This window comes from Drosophila biarmipes, chromosome 2L (genome assembly GCF_025231255.1).
Source record: "Drosophila biarmipes strain raj3 chromosome 2L, RU_DBia_V1.1, whole genome shotgun sequence".
In the NCBI taxonomy this organism is placed as follows: domain Eukaryota; kingdom Metazoa; phylum Arthropoda; class Insecta; order Diptera; family Drosophilidae; genus Drosophila; species Drosophila biarmipes.
In genome coordinates this window covers 17,918,311-17,938,886 of record NC_066612.1, presented here as the reverse complement: position 1 = coordinate 17,938,886, position 20,576 = coordinate 17,918,311, and the positions used below count along the sequence as shown (strand labels likewise).

Below are 20,576 nucleotides of genomic sequence, written 5' to 3'. Positions count from 1 at the left end.
TCGGTTTTACATAATTAGCTCTTATTATTACAATATCTTTTGGTTTATACACGAATGTTAGCCACTTGCTCTCCAGATTCTTACTCTTATCGAAGCTTTAGTTGCGGGACTAAAGCGTTAAGCTATAGACTCCTGTGATTTGGGATTGTTAGCAGATGGTTTCTTTGCATTACACTAGGGATACAAAATGATTCGTAGCGTAAGAAAAACTAGAATTATGATTAAAAAATCTTGGGATATTTTCTATTTACATTTCCCACTCTACAGGCTTAAACTACAAATGCATCTTTGGTCCAAACGATACTCGTTTCTTCTTTCCTCCTTTTTTTGGGGCTTTTGTGAGGATCCTGGGAGCCGGGTGACATCCTGACTGATCCCGTCTGGCCTAAAGGTAGACAAAGTGTCCCAGTCCCTGGGCCGGGTTGTTGTTGACCGCCTCTGCTGCGAGTTTGGCATTGGGATTGCCATTCAGGTCAAGGGTCGTGGCCTCCGCTTCCGCCACTGGCATCAATCTCCCGTAGACTCCGGCGGAGGCAAAGCGGGCATTCATGTGGATGTCCAGCAGCTTCTTATCCTTGCCCAGCGAGGAGAACGAGTGCGATGAGGTGCGAATCTCACGGATGTTGTACACCGGGCTGTAGGCTCGAGCGGGTGAGATGGCGACCGCCAACTGGGGGGCAGCAGGAGATGGAGCAGGAGCTGTGTAGAAGTCCCTTCGCAGGGCACACTCGGTTGAGTTATCAGAGGAGCCTGAGCTGCTGGCGCACTCGTCCTCATCCTCGGCATCCTCGCTGCTGCTGCAGCTCCTCAGATCCTCGGAGAGGGAGAGGTCTGATTCCAGGGACAGCTCCAGCAGACTAGTGGCATCCTCCGCCGCCTCCTTGGCAGCCTGGTCAATGGCCTCGTTTAGATTGGCCAAAAGTTGACGACGACGGGCATAGTTGGGGGTCCTTCGCACCAGGAAGTGGCAGCTCTCCCCCCGCTTCATGCGCTCCATTTGGGTGCGCAGAGGCAAGTCATCCGGATGCAGTTTCCGCTGGCACTCCTGGCCGGGACACACCTCGTACAGCGAGAAGCACTCCACGGGCTCCGGCGAGCTGTAGCAGCCGAGCAGCAGGTGCAGCAGCTCATCGCAGGTCGTCTCCTCGCTGATGACCAGCGACTTGTACTGGGAGCTGGGCTGCAGGGCGGATGTGTGGACGCGGATCAGGCCACCGGGCTTCAGCTGAAGGCAGAAGCGGGACTCGCCCTTGGGATGGCAGGCCTGCATGATGGCCGGCCGGGTGTCGTCGTCCAGCACCAGCAGGGTCTTCACTCCCGCCCGCCGCACAGCCACCTCCATGGAGAGGTAGAACAGCTTCGGGTCGCGGTGGCGCATCTTCAGGCTGGAATCGAATTAGAATTTAAATCGAATTAAGTCCCTGCTGAATAGGAAAATAAATAATCTGCTTACCGTCTTAGCAACTGGCCAATCACCTCCTTGCTGGTCGTGTCCCACTGAATTCCAAGGGTCTTATACTCGATGTCGATCTTCAGGCAGTTGGTGTACACCTTTATTGTGGTCTATGGGTGGGACAGGCATGAGTTAGTGGCTTTGAAGGGACTTTTCTTTTTGGGGACTCACCTGTGGCGCCTGCTCGTTGAGGCTGGAGTAGCTGGAGGCCCTCGAGGGAGTCCTCTGCAAGTCTGCCGGCGGCTCCGGGCTGCCGCACATGGAGCTGGCGCACGAGGAGGCGTGGCTGGAGGAGCGCAGGGACACCGAGTCCGAGCGATTCCTCAGCGGAGAGATCTGCACGTGCTTCAGCATCTGGAAAAACAGAGAAGCGGAATGCGGGTTAGACATATGGTTTACGTTTACGGATACCCCAACTTGCGGCTTATTCATTATGAATGCTTCCTGGAAAACTCCAAGAGCACTTGCTACTCTAAATGAAGTTGCACACATCCGGTTTCTTTCAAAAAAGGTGTGCACAGAAAAAAAATATAATAAAATATCGCAATGGAATCAAAGGTTTTATAAAGATTTTAGATAAGTATATAGTAATGTAAAATTCTAGTTTTTAGAAAAGATTTTTAAGATCATTTCAAACTCTTTTATAAAAAGTAGATAAGCAACACTCAAAATATATATAAATAAATGGAGCTACTATTGGTTTCTGCATTCTTAATTTAATCTTAAATTTAAATATTTTTTTTATATTTTTAATTCTTGATCCCCAAAATCTTGTAAATTGTTTCTATTTTTCTCCGTGTAAGCAGACATGGGGGCTCTGTTGTGCAACTGTGTACAGTGAACATCCCCTTTCTGGGCCCCCTAAGTATTCGTATTTCCCCGATGAATGCAGCCACTTTCAGGCTCATTGAGGCATGCAAATGAAGGGGAAGATATTGAGGAGAAGTGTCCTCATCCGAAGCATCTCTCGATGAGCACATGGAAGGGCCGTGGAGGGGGTTTTAGGGGCATTATGTATTGAAATTAATAAAGGGTTCACAGTGTCGCTGTGCTCTTGAGGGCGGTGACAATGAGCCATGAAAGGGCGAAATGGGCCGTGCATCGGGGAAAATCGCCGCCTGACATTTGATTGAGAGGCCCTATCTCCAGACCCCCCACCACCGATGCAGACCACGATTTCCCCCGTGCCCAGGAATCCCGAACCGAACCAGCCAGGCATTGAGATTTGTTCGGGGCGTGCCGCATTGCGAAGCGATTGCAAGCGGAAGTTGGTGGGCTAGACGCGGCTCAACATCCGGTTATGCAATCCTCACTGCTATATGCAGAAGGGTATACTATGTATAGCGCCCTGGGTGGGCAGGCCAAGCATATGCTCCGCTTAATCATTGCCATTAGCATTAGTACGGAACCATGGCATATTTAATTGAAATGTAAAAAGTTTGGAAAAATGGCAACGATGATTGCGGGAGGCCACACCATTAATTAGAGCTGAAATCCAAGTGGCAGTCTCTGGAGCAAGTGAACCGCAGCGAACCAGCATAAAATTTCAACGGGCGCTGAAGCACTGCAAACTGCGAATCGCGACTGTCATGGTGTGGGACGCGAGAACTGCGGAGGGGGACTGCAGATGAGGATTGGGGGATGGGATGGGGATGGCTAAGTGCTGACGTCTGCTGTTCCCGCAATTAGCGGCTAATGTTGCAGAGTTTCACGCCAAGTTGGATCTCGGGTCACCGCGAAATTGAACTCGCGCAGCTCGCCTACTTCATTTTAATCGCAAATACTGGGAAAATCCCACAGAAACTAAATACATTTGTTGCAAGTATTTCTCACTGTTCAGAAGGGTCGACAGTAATATTTTTGACATGTACATTCTTCATTACTCGCAGACTGTGTCTTTACCGCCGATAGGAAAATCCCTTCGGATTGCACAGTCTTTGAGCCATAAACGAATTTATGGTGCCTCCAATTGCGAGCCAGCTAAGTAAAATCCCAGCTCGAAATATAAACATAAATCCAATAAAATTTGGAAATTGAAGATGGGAAACGGCGGCAGCAGGAAATCAAGAAAGTACATTTAATGCGAAATTGAATTACAAATTCGAATAAAAATGTTGCGACACTCTGGACACGGCCAAAAAGTTGAAGGGAGGCCAACATGTTAATAGGATTCTCGTTTGAGGTGTCGATGGGCAGGGAAGAGGCCAGCTAAGTGGATATTAGTTAAAGATTTATGGCTGTCATCGAGGAGCAACTAGCTTTGACCTCTCATTGAGTTGCTTAGCCCTAGTTTTAACAGAGATACTGTGTGCCCAAACTTTTCCAATTATGCCATTGATATCAGCCGCTGGCCCCCGGGTCCTTAAAGTGCTGGAAAAGTCGCATAAATTCCATGGGGCAATGCGGAGGCACAGAAGACTCAGAGCGAGACGGAGCGGTAAGTAACTGCCAGACGGACAGACAGACAGGGAGACAGACATTTAGAACTTACAACTGCTGGCAAGAAACAAAAGAGGCAATAAAAGACAGCTGCCGGGGGGAGTTGGAAGCTGAAAGATGCTCAGAACTTGCGAGGAATGTTTTAATTTCAACTTCTCGGCGAGGAAATCGTAAACGTTTCCTCCCGGGGAGATGACAGCCTCACTCACGGCTGAAAAGTTCTCTAGTTTCGGGATAGGGAAATGTTTTTGCGTCTTCACAGATTGATTTTAAGCTCAAGTGCCAGTAATGTAAATGTATAAAAATATGGACTAAAAATCAAGTTGTACCTTAAGACGTATGTACAACTCACGAGGCTTCATGCAACAGTCACATGTCTTAGCTCCAAGCGTAATGCAATGCGGGCGACCCTGACATTCAGAGGCAGGAAATAAATGTCCTTGAACTTGTTGCTGAGCAGCGAAAAGTTTCTAGCTACCGATACATATTTGAAAGTTTATCAGAAGAGGGCCGTCCGGCTGCATCCTTTATCAATTTCACACATTCGAGAGGCAAACGACCAAAAGGATTATTGATTGAATTACCCTTGGCAGCGAAGGGAACCAGAAAATACTTTCATGGCCAGCAGACTAGAAAAAGGGACCAAAAGTGAAGTCCATCAAAGGGTCCAAGGGATATTTTTTGTGCGTTAAGGAACAAGGAAAGATACTTTAAGTGCGAAAAGGCACACTTAACGTGGTATCTGGGGGCTCCGTCGGAACAATCGGCCGACGTGTCTGATAAGATTTGAATGCCATCTTACGTTTTCTTTATTAATCAAAGACAGGAGCCGAGAGGTCGGATGGATATGGATGGAGTCCTAACAGACGACGAAAGCCCCAGAGCATTTGCCAAATGTGGCCATCGTCGCCCAGGCCATTATTTCCATTGTCAGGCTGGCGAGGACCAAAAATTGCGAACAAGATGAAAAATTGCAGACGAAACACTCGCCAAGGGCAGAAAGGCAGGCGGGACAGATAATTTGTAAGCCCCACAAATGAGTCGCTTTAAGGGAATCTAAAGATATAGAGATATTATACGAAAATGTATAGACAGGCTGTTAATTATGCGCAGTTATAGTGTCTCATTTTAATCGCCTGGCAATTCTATGGAAATTTACAAGCCCTTTGCAAAAAATCGGATGATGAAATGAAAATAAAATCGAGCCGGTAAATAAATGTGACAGTACCCGTAAAATCATTTGACTGTCAATGAAAACTGACAGAGGTCAATATTTAAATAGACCTCTGCTGCAGTTGCGAATCATATGTTGCCTTTACGGCTTGTGTGCTTACCTGCATATTTAATGCACCTGCCACATGACGAAGAGTCCGTGTAAAAAAGATACTCCCGCTCGATATTGAATCGCATTTGCGTTTTTTCTCCTATTTAATTGGTTAAATTGACTTGCGAAGTCAATTAGGCTAACCGTTTTAATGGCAAACTGTTTACCGAGAGCGGCCCTTTGATTGGACCCACTTTTGGCCGCATTGTTCTAGCTGGTTTTGCCTCGATGCCCACCGAAGCGTTCTGCTTTTTTTCATTTACTTTGCTTATTCTTAGTTGAGTGATTTTTGGTGTTTCGCTTTACGGTTAATTTATGCGCAGCCTGCTTGGATTTTTTATTACAGACTTGGGTTGTTTATTTTTAGCACTGAAGGCGGTTGTGTGTTAATAGCTTTATGGAAAACCGCCAAGTAACCAAAATTAATGGGGGAAATTGGCGAATTCTGATCAAGGGGATATCTATTTTTTATACTGCATAAAATATATGAAAAAACACGCCAATAAACATGAAATATGTTCCGTACTCCACCAGGCGTGCAAATTAACACAAACAAGTAGGACAGAAAAAATTGTGTAAACTATTTTCGTAATGCGGCCATAAAATAAAAGCCGCAAAAAGTGGCCGGAAAAAAGCAGTCGAAAAACTCTCCCTGTCTCACTAACATTTATAATGCATTGCTTAAGCGGGGTATTTATTTATCTTCGGTGGCTTTGGGCCCCCTCCTAACCATTTTTTATTGCCATCTGCCTGCTTTTGTAAGCCGCTTAGCCTGCCATTTTTTCAGGCCATTAAAAAGTGTTGCATAGTAAAAGGCGCCAGGGCCGCGGTAGTGCAAAAAGTCAAACAACATCAAATTAAATTTCGCTTTTAATCAACTTTTCGCCGCTTCGACCGCACTGCAGGGGAAGAGGGTTTATTCCAGACGCGATTCCTTTAAGCTGGTAATTGGTTGTTTTTTTTGTTTCCCCCACGCGGCAGCTTTTTTTGTTTCCTTTTAAATAAAGTATAATAAAGCCTTTAAAACGCATTGCATTAAGCGGGGCGGTGCTCCTCATTAAAACTTAGAACTGGCTTGGACCTCAAGAGATGCCAAATGCGGAATAAAGAGTGCGGAAAGCAGGATGCAGAATGCAGGTTGTAGGATGTGGGATGTGGGATGTAGGATGTGAGATGCTGTTTGGGGTTCTAACACCAAGGCTGTTGCTCAAAATAGAGTCAAAAGGGCAAAAAGGGGGTCGGTGGAGCATGAAGTGAAATTAAGAGTAGCACCAGCAACAAAGACCAGTTGTGGCTCCCAGTTATCGCGACGCAGCGAATTAAACATCTTTCATGCAGGTCTACGCTATGGGAAAATGACCCAGATAGTGATATAAATATGTGTATGTATATGTTCATAGTTGTTCACTGTGCAAATAAATATCTAAGGATTTTTTTTTAATATTTATGATGTGTCTGGATTTGTTCATATTTGCTCTATATGAAAATATATATCTAAAGAATTTGCAAATATAGAATGCAAATAAATATCTAACTATTTGCAGAGTGACAATAATATTTTAAACGGTTCACGTTATGTAGGGGAATACATAAAAAAAATAATAAAAAAATGCTTTGAATCTTGTATAGTACATTTTCCATAAATCATCATTCTTTAAACTATGCAGGACATGACTTCTTTAAATTCAAGTGCATTATTCTATTATAAAATCGTGTTTGTTGCGCATTTTCCCCGCTGACTCTGTGCAATTTGTTCCATCATTTTCCGTCTTTTCTGGCATCAGCATTCTCAGCTAGAGGCGCCACTTTCAGCATATTTATGCGGCGCCCTTTGGAGACTGCAGGCTCCTAACTACCCGCCCAGTTATTATGCAAAACAAGAGCGAGCAGATTAACATGCCAGCAGGCTCCTCCATAACCGTGCGGGGAAATTATGTTTTGGAAATTATGTAAGCAGAAAGTGAGAGGTAAACTGCAGTGCCCAGCGGGGAGAGCAATTGTTCAAGGACTCGGAAATGGGGATGCGTAGATGTTGACACCGCGTCACACACACACGCAACAACGGGCGGAAGTGGATGTGCGTGTGTGCGTGTCGGAGGGGCAATGGCGGCTTCACATGTCAGCAATGACAGCGAAAATAATTTCCAATTATTTAGAGCATACTTTTGGGCATCCAATTTTCCATTACTCCCGTGCCATGTCGCACTCAGCGAAAGTGTTTAAAATTTGCGGTCAACTAACACCAGTGACAACGGGCTGGTGCTGTGGATGCGTTTTTGTCACCTCATCATTTGCATACATTGCGGCATTTCAAATGGATTTATGCCCAGATCGATAATTATGTGGTTCTTCCCCTGCCAAAGAACCAGACTTTTTACTGTCCCAATTCAGATTTTCGTAATTGATTGAATAATAAACAGAAACATTAACATATTCAGTTAACTAACTTTTCTTTGGGTGTAGGCGGAGTATAAGGTTTCCGGATAATGGAACTGTTTACCGGAGAAGCTAAGAGCTCTGCTTTCGCACATTATTCTCTAGTTAAGCTTCGGTATTAATACATTGTTTCCCGTTCTACGTATGCTTCACAGTGGCTCCATTGTGTGTGCTAGGCAAACTTCGTTAGTCATGCTCTTGTAAATCATTTTAGAATGAAACCGAAAGGTAACTTATACAATGCACGAATTACAATTTCAGCACAGCAATTTTCCTTATTTTTTGGAGAAGGAGAGGGACGAAGGGATGGGAAAGCCGGCACACACACGCCAGTCCTTCCTTCCTTTCATAAATTGCACATTTTAAAAGTGTCGTAAATTTTGCGTAGGTGAGAGAATCAACTATGAAATTGAATCGAATGCAGCCGAGCATTGGCACACGCCCCCAGAAACATGGAGAGTTTGGGCCACCCCACACACACCCCTGCACTAAAGCACAGATGCGCTAGAACCCACACACACACACAAAAGGAGGCATGCCCCGTGCGCCGTTGCATACTTTAGAGCGAAAAGTTTTCGGGCTATCATAAATTCAGATCGCACTTCGCAGCATATGGGATGAGATATATGTACGGAGGTGGGCGTTGTACTGAAGATTTAGGGCTCCGCTAATAATTGTAATGTTTTTTTTTGAGAAGGTTTTGTCGTTTTCAGGGATATTAAATTACAGGCACTACCTATTGGAATTTTGTTGCATATTTTTGGGTACCTTTTGAGTGATTTCTAAGACTCTCTTAAAGTCTAAACTTATGAACAAATTGTACAATTTTGTATTAATAAAAACAAAAAAAAAAAACAATTATAAATGCCTTTTATCTACGAATTATGAATAACTTTATAAATCGACACTTTTTATCGACCATATCATTTTAATGTCAGATCAGCCTACACCTACATAAACTCATCGGATACTTTGGCACTCACTCAACCGATTCTGGTTTCGGGTTCTCCAAACAAGACAACTACTTGGTCGCACTAGAGTGCATCCTAGACAGAACAAACAGGAAGTGGAACTGGAAGAAACACTTCCCAATCATTAAGCAGCCCCAGAAGACAGGCGACAGAACAGGAGCGGATAGAAGGCGCGGCTGCAAGTGTTTTCCAGTCACTTCCGCTGGATGCTGGCAACCTGTTGAGTGGAAACGTGTTCCAGACCAAGGAATTTGCCTGCCGCATAAATTCTTTTCGATATGATTTATAGCCGCACTGATGGCTTTTTGCATCGCCCCATGTTGGAAACTGGTTCGAAATGCATTTAACATCCGGTAGCTGGCGAGGAAAAACAGAAAACAGAAAATTCCAGCGTTATGCTAAATAATGCTGGATTTACTTAAATTGTTGTCTTGTGGTACGTATTTACTTGGGTGTGGAGTGAACCGGCAGGCGGGCATGCCGATGATTTGATTGTACTTTTGGCAGAGCAATCAGAGGCGGGATAATTGGACTCCTCGGAGCAGGTACTTCTGCAGAAGACATCCCATATTGTCACCCATCCCTCGACTTTCTGCTGAATGTGAAAATTCCTCAAATTGACATGTCTCCCTGCACGTACCACCAATTGGCTCTGGAGTGAGGATGAGTGTGGATGCAACCCCACGGCAACCACAGCCTCAAAATCCCACATTTCTTCCGTCACTTTTTCCTAGCTAAGCAAAAATACATCACAAAGTGAAATATATTACATTTGGGATTTTTCGTTGATGGTTACATATTTTATTAGGTCGAAAATGGATACTTGGGGCGCTCCCTAAGTTTTGAAGATCTCAAGAATAACCAAAAGGTCTCAAACTAATACTTTCTATTGGTACTCAATGTCTTTTTTTCTCGTTCCCAGATCCTCCGTTTTTTTAGTCAAGCCTCGCCACACGCTCCGCTGAAAACAAACTACGGTTCTGTTCAAATCGGGGAAATGGAGGCCCCATTAATTTTCCCCTGCTTCCTACGCGATGTTTTCGGTAGGTTTTTGTGCGTGTGGAAAGCAGGAAATGTAAACATTAATAGTGCCGAGTGAAGTACGGAAATTCAATTAGATGGCAGTGAGAATATATATTTAACTGTAAGTTTTTCCATTAGGGAGTGCGGAACCTGCTGCAACGTGGTCTCTTAGACAAGTGAATAAGGGAAATGCCTTCCCAACTTGTGACCTCAAACTGAGTTCAGGTATATGTGTCATTTGCCTGCCCCAAAACCACATTTTCCGCACATTTCCCATTTGATTTTAGTGTAAGCCGCTCAGACCACATCTACTCAAGTTATCTAATACAAGTAAGGTATTTAATTTTACTAGTTCGCCGTATAGAGGGGCCCAACAAACATCTTTAAGAGACAAATACTTGAAATGCCCTTGTCCTCACTGTCACTTTACACCCTGATTCCCTTTTCGGACCTCCTCCAGCCCCATTTCATTTTGCTCCCTGGCCATTGGCGTCGGGCACTATTTGCTGTCAAATTATTTGCTCAGGAATTTAAGACTATTAAAGGGAGGGCAGCGCTTCCAGCCGCTGTCGCATTACGCAAATCGTGGCTATATGCCGAGGATGTTTTGAAAATACATACAGACGTGCAGGGGTTTGCATATAATTTTTGGCCTGCCCGCGAACAAAAAACCAACAAAGAACCCAACACAAGGCAAAAGCCCCGACAGAAAGGTAAACAAGCCGCCAAAGGAGCCCGCAAACCCGAGTTAGGGCGAAATCTGGGGCAAAAAAAGGAAGAACGACAAGGGGCTTGGGGCGAGGGGACTCGGACTCGTCCCGCTGCCATCTCAGCTATTAATTTTTATTTGTCTTGTCATTTCAAGCATTCCATTCCTCCAAGCTGCCTGTTGCCAGGCCGAGCGCAGTTTCGAATTACCTTATAAATAGTTTTCCCGCCTTATTAAAGTGCCTGCCGGCTGTATTTACCTGCAAAGGAAATTAAGAGAAATACACTTAGTTAGCGAATCGTTGGATAAGTCGCAGCAAAGCCTGTTAAAGACCCGCTAATACTTGACTAATAAAATATATAAAGTTTCTTATTTTTAAGATATTTTCCATTTTCCCCGGAAAGACTCTTATTGGGAAGTGGAATGGTGGAACAAACAGTCCAATTGTAATTTAATGGCTCAAATACTCTGGGTGCCTGAAGGGAAAACGGAATGTGTATAGATTAAAGATTAAAATCCCAAGAGCGCCCAAGAGATTGTTGAGGAAGGGAACCCACTAAGCTAAAGACATAATAACTTAAATTTTAGTGTAAAAATCCTCCCATTCAGCGCACTAAACTTGGCATCCCGTAATCGAGTAAAGACGGCTTTTAATAGCTCTGCAGACGCAGAGCTCGAACATTTCCCACACCATTAATCAATCAGACTGCTGTCCGCCATGCAAAGTGCAACCTGCAACTGTTTCCTTGGCCAGTTTCCCAGTTTCCCAGGGCCACGCGACAGCTGCCACTGGATGCGCATTATGAAAAACCATATGGGAAAATCAGCAACGAAACAAAAAAGATGTACCATATACAAGTATAAAAACAGCGTGTTGCATAGGGAATGCTCTTCTGCTCTGAGCCACATCGGCAAAACAATCTCGCTACGCACATATGCTTTGGCCACGCCAACTCGCATACATGAGATTCACTTGATACGGCGAATGGAAGCTGAGCCGGCAGCTGACTTGCAGTCCTTCGCAGCAGCCACATCCATATCCACATCCATAGATAGCGATTCTGATGCAGTGTGGGAATTTCGCTATGAGAAAATGAGACAGCTCCCAGCTGCCTTTGTTGAGGCCCCGGGATCTCTTGAGGTAGCAGGTAGCTGTGTGCATGTGCATGTGCACAACATGTGGAAAATCGGGGACTCGGAAAATGCGGCAGGGAAATGTGGAAGTTTCGATGATGTTTGCCCCTAGTATTCCAAAATCCGGTTCGGCGGCCGCTTTGATTGTGGAGCCATTTAAATGAATGTCGGATTTAAATGCGCCTGCTATCAGTTGGGGTCTAATTTTTGGATCAGAATTCCGTTTCCGGTGGTGGTTGTGCCACAGCCCCGCCGTCCTTACATTTGAGATCCTTGAGATGACACGGTGCAGAGGTCAGATGCTGCTAACAAGATTCGTTTGGCCCGCATTGTGCGACCTTTGTTGCGGGGTAACGCCCACAATTGGAAAGCAAACAGAGCCCAACGAAGGTGTGAAAAGAGGTGTGCTTATCTTTTTGGGTCTCCTGGTAAGGGTCTTAGCTGCCAGGGCCTAAGGCTGATGCATCGCCCACGATAAGAGCGTGGGTCGATCGGACTGACAGAAGGCCATAAGGTCTCAGAACTGCTGAGCTGAATAGGTAAAAAAATAATTATGTAACAGGAAAGTTCTGCACCATACGGTCTTCGACTTTTTTTCCCTAACTTAGTTGGAATATTTATAGTAATGCTACTCATCATATTCCTGAACTGCTAGGCATTACCAACCAACCTTTAAAGATTCAACACGTTGTCTGCCAGCTTGTTGAAATATAAATATTTCCTGCCATCACACTGATCCCATCATGTCAAAATATTACTGTCATCACCCGGGCTCCCTAATATAAGTCTCTTTATAAATGGTCTTTTATTTCCCATTTAGCTTGTTTACGCTGCCTGACTTCAGGGGACTGTGACTTATCACTTTCCATTTTCCCTTTCATTTGTTCCTTTTTCTAGTTATCAATTAGTCGCTCTAACACTTGATTCATTTAGGGGGGCACTTCCTGGCGTGGTCATGAAAAGAAATCCACCAATAGTTTTTATTCCCTTTTCCCACTGGCAAATCGAGTGAAATTTATGAACCGTTCACAAAATGTTTGGTAAGCGATATTTTGTCAACTGGACAATTTGTCGGCATGAGTGGACAGATTCCTTTGTGTGCGGGTCCGGGTCGCAGACATTCCATTTATTGTGGGCCACGCTGTACAGGAAGCTGATTGTGTCTGGGCCCCAGAAAATGTGTTTTGTGTAACTATTTTATTCATATGGCCACATAAATTACTGGAAGTCGGGAATGGCCCTCGGGCCGAACGGGCGAATAGTGAGTTTTCTAGTATTTTAATGAGCTCCGGTCATAAGCTCTTCTGTTGCCAGCCTTTTTGCCATCTTCCGTGGGCCTGGCTTTCGGGCGAACTGCAAATTAAACTAAACTGGTTTTCGGTTTTCCGAATTCCGAAAAAGTAATATTAACAGCGGGCCACATTCTTGCTGGCCAAGTACTAATGAAATTACGCATGAAATGTGTTTGGGCCAGGGGCAAATTAGGTTTAACTTGGTCTGTTAATGGATTCCCTCCGAATCGCTCTGCTTTTCAAACAGTATAAACATTTTGCTCGGCTTTGTGTTGCCTCATTTGCTGATTATCTTAGAACTTTTGCTTGGTTGTTTTTGCAGAGATACCACCGAACCAGCAACAAGTTAGCTGGAAATGTCTCTAGAGGGGAATCAGCTTTAATAACATGTTAATAGTAGTTATATAATTTATAAAAAAAACAACTCCAGGGCAAAAAATATAATTAAATATTTTAAGCATGGGATTTTGTAATTTATCTGGTTTCTATGCGTTCAAAGCTGCAGCCAATATCAGCATTTCCAATACTTAGTATTAGTTTGTATAAATTGATTTTCTATGGCTTTATTTTTCCAACAAAGCTTTAAATCAATTAGAAACATTTTCATAAAAAGTTTGATTTTAATGATACCACACTATGCACTCGATAAGGCACGCCAGCACCTCGAGACCTCTGACTAAGTTCGGTCTCCAGGGGGCGGGGCCCAAGTAAACATCTCCATCCATCTATTTGTCACGCTTTGACGTAGCCGCAGAAGCACGAGCCGCGCTCGACGACAGATCTTAGTCACATGAGCACAGGTTTGCGCATTTAGTGGCGGTCTTTGACTCGGCGGCTCTTCCCTGGGCCTTTCCGCCTTCCGCGTCCATCGGCCAACTTAGTAGCAGAGGTGGAAGTGGTAGTTGCAGCTGCTCTTGCTGCTGCTGGGACATGTTGCAGAAGGTGATTGGCCCCGGCAATTTAGTTGCTATTACCCCACGGCAAATGACTCGGCAGCATCCGAGCTGATGGCACTAAGGCAAAAAGCAGCCACTCCGGTATTTAGTGCAGGCACGCTGGCTCTTAGTCGCTGATGTATTAACCGTTAATGCGGCCTGCCCCTGACATCTTCCTGGCCATGTCGGAAGCCAATGCAATATACTTCAACGAAGCGCACACTCTCGAGCACGTATAGTTTGAAACAACGCGCCATCCAGGGGAAACCACAACAAAAACGTTGCGGGGAAATCTCGATATGACAATCAATTAAACTCAATTGTTGTTCAATTAATTAATCAATTATGCATTTTTCATGCTGCGCATTAATGTAATTTATTTTGCTGCAGAACCGAGTTATTCGGCACTTGAATGAATATTGCAAGGCAGTAAGAACGGGATGAAAACTACAATAGAGCGTAGATTGGGGACTATTCGCTAGGAGATGCTTGATAATTGCCATTTATAATTCCCCACTTTGGCAGGGTATTGAAGTGTCGTTGGCCACAATACCTTCCTTGAATGGAAAAAAATCTCACAGCTGGTCAGCGCATATGGTTGAAATTAATTAAAATATTTTAAAATTATGCACACTCGCAGTGATCAACTGAATTAACCCAGGGCTGCTCCTTTAAATATTTCACCACATTTTTTTGTTGGCTGCGTTGTGCAGAAAAAATCAGTTCATAAATCTGTTACAATCCTGTAATATTTCACCGACTTTCCCGCCCTTCAAACGCTGCCACCTCATAAATTTAAAATATACCAAAATAAAACCAGAAAGCCGGCTGGTAAACTCTAAAAAGCATAAAGCTCTCGGCTCTGCACGGAAATTATAAATTCAGGGGAAAAGTGCGCGGTTCTTTTTCATTCCGCTTTGGCTGATTTACACAATTACAAAGAGCAAACGATATTTCGATTTCAGTTTTCCCTGAAAGCCAACACGGGTATTGTATTACACTTTTTTGCGGTTGTCAATAAATTATTCCAACACGGATTAAACGGCGAAACGCTTTTGCTATTTATTTTAGATAATTTGCAGGTGTGTTTGCACTCTTTTCCACAGCCCCTCTTCCCGAATGGCAAACCAATTCAAATTCTGGACAATGGCAATTTTCCCAGTAGAATTCGTACGCTGTGATCCGAGGCAAGGTCGCTTATTGTCTTCGCCGAGGGGCACACAAAAGTGAATTCTTCCCAAGCAAATTGCACATTTGTTTCGGATAAATCAGCTAAAAATACTACACAAATTGAAGTCCCACACTTGAAGCGCTTCCCCACTAATGCCTTCCCAGTCAAAACTAATCGTTAAACAAACGCTCTGGCCTTAAAAAACCAACTCGATGAGCCCCCTGATGCAACTGCATCCCACTCAAAGATGAGACGAAGGAAACCGAAATTCCATGAAGAACAGGGCCTCGCCCTAATGAAGCTATGAGCAGACTGCTCAGCCGAGGGGCTGCGATACTTATTTCTGATGCCACTCTTTCTTGCATATTCCATAAATATGAATACGCTGAAAGCTGGAGGAGGCTTCCACTTAAGCGCCGACAATTAATATTTTCCATATTTCTTCTGTTCTTTACTCTGCTTTCGCCTGCGCTGCGTTCTCCCCCGTTTTGTTTATTGAAGTGTCGATTAAGTTGTTTTAATATTAAGCAGCCCCCTTCTATATTAAGAGCCCTCGGTGATATATGGTTTATCTTACGGGGAAAGCGACTGCGAGATGGATCTGTGGAGGGCCTTGTTCCTATTCGAGCAAACAGCCGATGGGTGATAAGCGCAGGGCATCTATGCACTTGCGCTTCATGACTCACTTGCATTTATGGGGCAGCGGTTTAAATTCAGTTCCATGAGGTTCAAGGCACTGGGTTTGATATCGCAAAAGTGCCCGCTTTTCCACCCAGAGACCACAAATCAAACGGCACTACAACCAATCACAGAAAACTCCAAACTACAAACTGAAAACTGCAAACTGCCAATTTCCAGAGGGGCCAAAACGTTGGCCGAAAAGAGGAGCAGCAAAAAGCCAAAAAGGGTCGGGGTCAAAAACGCTGGCCGAGCCGATTCTCACACAAATTTGCAAACGCACAATTAAGTCGCCTGGGAGAGAACCCTTTGGAGCTTCCCCTTCGGAACGTATGATGTGCCAACAAAGACGTCAACTTGTCATTCGCCGGCCTTAAACTTGGTTAATTTATCATGGCCGTAGGACGGCGGCAAAAAATGCAATTGCGTCGGGAGGCTATAGTTTTTTATTCCCACTCTGGTTTTTGGGCCCGGATTTCAGTGCCAAGTGCTTGCATTTAGCCGCCATGGCACTGAGTGATGTACAGAAATTAATAACGCTCAAATAGAGCTCCGAAGTGGGCCAGCGTTTTGGTTTTTGCACTTCGTTCCCTTCCTCAGCTCAGTTCTGATTTTTTTTTGTATAATCCTCACTCGCTTTAAGCCGGCGAGTTTCCGGCCTTTAGCTCTTTTTGCCCCCGACCAAATGGGTGCTACACGCATATTGATTACCAGGTAGTCGAAACCAGCTGGGACTCCAAGGGGCTGCGAGCGATTTAAAGGCGAGTAAAAGTTGCACTTGCAGGGGGCAGTTAATGAATCCCAACTTGTCCACTGGCAGCGGCCAGGAGGCAGGGCAGCGGGACTCAAGGGGTGAGTCAATCAAGTCGAAGTCCCCACATTCCGTATTCCCACAGTGCATTAAGCCAGAGACCAGGGCAGCAAATTCCTGTCTCAGGATAGGAGCTGGGAAGCAGCTAGCAACTGCAAACTCAACAGCAAGAAAATCACTTGCGGTTGCATTTTGCGGTTTGGGCCAACCTACTATAACAGCCACAAATGCGAGCTGAAAAGTTGTTTCTTTCTTTTTTCGGCGTGAGAACTTGTCGCTTCTTCAGGTGGGCGGAGCAGGTCCAGAGGAGGAGGCACGTGTTCCCCTCCGACGACGGAAAGTCAGACCCGATAAGATGGCCACTGTGAGATACATTTCTCAGCTGGATTTACGGCCGAATGAAAGTTTTACGAGGCCTAAGCTCGAATGAGAGGTTACCCCAGAAGCTACTGCCCAGTGACCCTAATGGATCATCCGATCCGCTGGAAAAAGTGAGAAAAGCGAAGGGCAGAAAGCACACTTTGACAGAAGAAAGTTCGAGATAAACATTTCTTTGGCCATTAAAAAGGTATGGCAGATCTGCAAAGGCACTTGCACTTATAAAAGCCAATAAAGGGGAATTTAAATTGCAATCTAGGGAAATGCAGAGATTTGGTTCAAGAAAAATAGAGGAAGCTTTCTTTGTATACACTGAATTTCACCAATTCTTCGTGCTGTTTTCTCAGTAATTCATCTGAAATTCAAATATTCTACTCATGACTAATGCTAGTTTCACTGGAAGCGAAATCAATGCGGAATCACTTAACACCTATTCCCCAATGTCTAATCGTTCCGCATTAGGCCAAGTAGTCTTAGAGAAAACCATGGGCCATAAGGAGTTATAATTGTTTTACGGCACTGGCACTTCATTTCACAGTTTGCCGAACGCAAACAAACAGTTAACAGGCTTTGTGTACCTTGGTTTTTTGTTAATTAATTGTTAACAAAACGAAGGGTCAACAAAAATATCAACAGGGAGCAGTAGCCAGAAAAAATAACCACAAGTAAAGCGCCAACATCCATTTTTTGCTGACTTGTGCCATAATTTAAAATAAAGAAGTCGTATATTATTTTTTCATTTCGCTGCCGAACTTGTTTATTGAATTTACCATTTTTTAAAGGCGCTGACTCAGTATGATTTTCGCTGTAATTTTGTCAAGTTAGCGCGAAACGTTAAACGAGGTTGCCAGGCACAACAGACTACAGAAAAACCCGATTCGGGCCAGTATTCAATTCAATTGAATTTTGAATAATTTCAAATGCTTAGCCTCACCAAGTCGTGTTGCCAACGACTCAATGAAATGCAAATTACTTAAAATCATAGAGGAAAATTGGTGGCGGTAGAATGGATTTCTGTGGCACGAGGGTTATGATCTCAAACGGAATACAAATAATTTCATAGGCCTTAAATTTAAATAAAAAGGCTCATTTAAGTTATTTGTGCTGATTATGGGCGTAGCTCACAGCTCACATAGCAAGTACAAAACAAAACCGGGTTGCGCAATTTTATGGCGATTTTCGTACAGTTCTTTCTCAACTGACAACGCTTTTGTCTTTTTACTACTTGCGCGGGTGTGTCTTGTGTCGATGGAGAAACAATAGACTTTAGTGTACCTAACTGTATATGGAAGCCAAGCAACTTCCTCAAGCCATAAAAGCTTGCATAAATTACAGGAGGAATTATACAGATGGACTATTAAATAGAAGAAACAAAAGTGAGGAGATCCGTTGGAAACTTAAATAAATATTAAAGCTGGTCTTGGTACGACGCTGAAAACAAATTGATACATCTGTTAAGTGCAATGCCAAGATCTCCAGTGAAAGATAAACGACCCCCTGACCAGACCACCATCAGCTACCCATCCATTAATCAATGAATCTCTGTGAGATACTTCCTTTTAAAACGCCCCTGTAAGTACGTGGGTGCAATCTGAAGACTAAATGAGGCGAATATCCTTTCGGGGCTCACGTATCAACTAAATAGAGGATATTTCTATAAAGCACGGATTTAGGAACTCTACCTGGTACCCATAACGGAAAAAGGCGCTAAACCGAAGGAACCGCACTTGACAGTAGCACACGAGCAGGTAGGCCCAAAATCAATCCCTCTCACGTAGCCTCCTAGAATTCTGGAGGGGATCGCAGACACTGAGCCCTCTCGGGCGCATTGTTCCCGGGCATTTCCTGATTTTTAATTAGCCAAATAGAACCTTACAAAGGAAACAACAAGTTGGACAAAGTGCATCCTCTATACGTGCTCGGTGTTTGAAATATTGTGCTCCTCAATGTAGGGAAAATGTACCCAGAGGACAGGAAATTTATTCAATATCAATTTCTGTCTGCGGTTACGCTGAAAATTACGAGAAAGTGATGTTGAAACCAAACTCAGGTTGCAAATTTTATAATCGAGACAAACCGCTTTCGGACATCGGGCTTTTCCCACTTATAACCATGGTCAGTTAGTTTCGGTCAACCCAACTTGGTTACTAACTGAAGGACAAGTCTAACTTAATTCCAATGCCTCCAAATCCGATTTCCTAAATAAGCAACTTCCAAAAAATAGAAACAGAATAAATCATAGCAGCTGAATGAAACTATACATAGATATTTCGCATTAATCCAAATACGCAAACGAGCTTCTTTGCCGAACGCAGTGATATAATTCATCTGAATTCGAAACAAAAGAGACGGATTTTCTCACAGAAATCCGCAAGATACACATCAAATCAAACACTTGGTCGGAGCCCGAAGTTTGTGTCATTTATAATCGGCCAACAGGCCAACTTTGACTAATTAAGGGAGTCACTCGACCGAAGAATTTACATGAAATGTTTATGCATTTTCAAAATAGCTGGGGAAGGTCTTTTGTCTGCCTGTGCGGCCCCTAATGGAAATGTGAAGTATTTGCATAAAAATGCTGAGCAAATTGTTAGCTTGCATATTCACGGATGTGCATTTTTACGGGGGCCAAGAACCGGACAATGATGTCTAGAAAATCCGCATTTGCATTATAATCCCCCAGATGGCCTAGGAAATGACTGGCCAACAATTCGGTTACCGTTCGAGAGGGTTCACTCAACTCTGGGCGGCGAAAACGTCTCGAGATCGTATCGCAATTCAATAATTGACCAAAAGGAGAGTGGGCTGAGAAAATTCTGGTCTGGACTTTCGCCAAAGCGAGATGGAAACCAATCGACCGAACTAGATCTCGTCCAGCAATCAAACTTTCTAGAGGAAGACGCTGAGTTATTGGGCCGCAGCGAAAACTGGGCTACTACAGATCCATCGATCTGGGGCTTACCTTAGAGCTTATGGAGATGTTGTATCCAAATGCGTTTGGCGTGTAATCGTAATCCCAAGACTTTACAGTCCGCGACTTTGATGGATGGGCTGGTGACGGTGGAACAAGAAGTCCGGCGAAGACAAGACAAGGTCGCACTGTTTTTGGTTTTATTTCTTGTTTTTGCCTCGTTGGTTTTTTACGGCCCTTTGGCTGGCATTAAGTTATCAAGCACTCCACTGTTTGTACGTATGTAGTAATTCACATGCACGGCGCATTTCTACGCGTATCCAAAGGTGCTTATGCGTACGTGTTCCCTGCGAAGGGCTACGCAACTTGGGGGAACAGGTGCACTCGGAAGCAGGTGCAGTGATTTTTATTTAGCGTTGCACTTTCAATCTCTTTTTCTCAATTTGTTCACTGGTTTATTTGGCTCGCGGTCCAATTTTATTTTTGTGACCTGAGATGGGCGCACACTCACTTTCGTTCAGATAGAAGCGCTACCGTTAGTCAGTTCATCTCGATTGGGAGTTGGGAATTATAGTGGAGCAGCGAGCTAGACCGCACTCGGCAGTGTTTACAGACGCAATGAAGCCGCACGCTAGCGTCTGCGAGGTCTAACCCAAAGAGAGTCGCATCGCGAGAGAGAGAATCGGAGCGGCTAACGGGCGAGCGGATCTCCGGAACACGTTTTCCACATGAGTATGTGTCTGCTTGCTCTCTCGCCCTCTCTGCACTTAGAGAAAATACTGGAATTTAATACAGAACAGACAACAACAGTCTGATTCATAATAACGATTCCGATATTTTTACAATCTTAATATTTTGACATTTAAGTTAATTTTAGTTTTTAGAAATACATTTACCAGACTTAAGAAACT

At 44.1% G+C, this 20,576-nt stretch overlaps 1 protein-coding gene across 2 annotated transcripts; it reads right to left on the bottom strand.

Annotated features, from left to right (window-relative positions):
- LOC108034258 (uncharacterized) lies at positions 1-20,272 on the bottom strand. 2 transcript variants are annotated; one of them, XM_017109114.3, is made up of 4 exons: positions 19,717-20,272; positions 1,625-1,807; positions 1,454-1,563; positions 1-1,385 (listed from the first exon to the last, which is right to left on the bottom strand). In XM_017109114.3, exons 2-4 carry the CDS (start codon positions 1,805-1,807, stop codon positions 386-388), a joined length of 1,293 nt encoding a protein of 430 aa, XP_016964603.1. In that variant the 5' UTR covers positions 19,717-20,272; the 3' UTR covers positions 1-385. The 2 variants fall into 2 exon arrangements, with proteins under 2 accessions (XP_016964603.1, XP_050741274.1); XM_050885317.1 differs by lacking the exon at positions 19,717-20,272 and adding an exon at positions 5,227-5,519.
- Between the last annotated feature and the right edge of the window lie 304 nt (positions 20,273-20,576).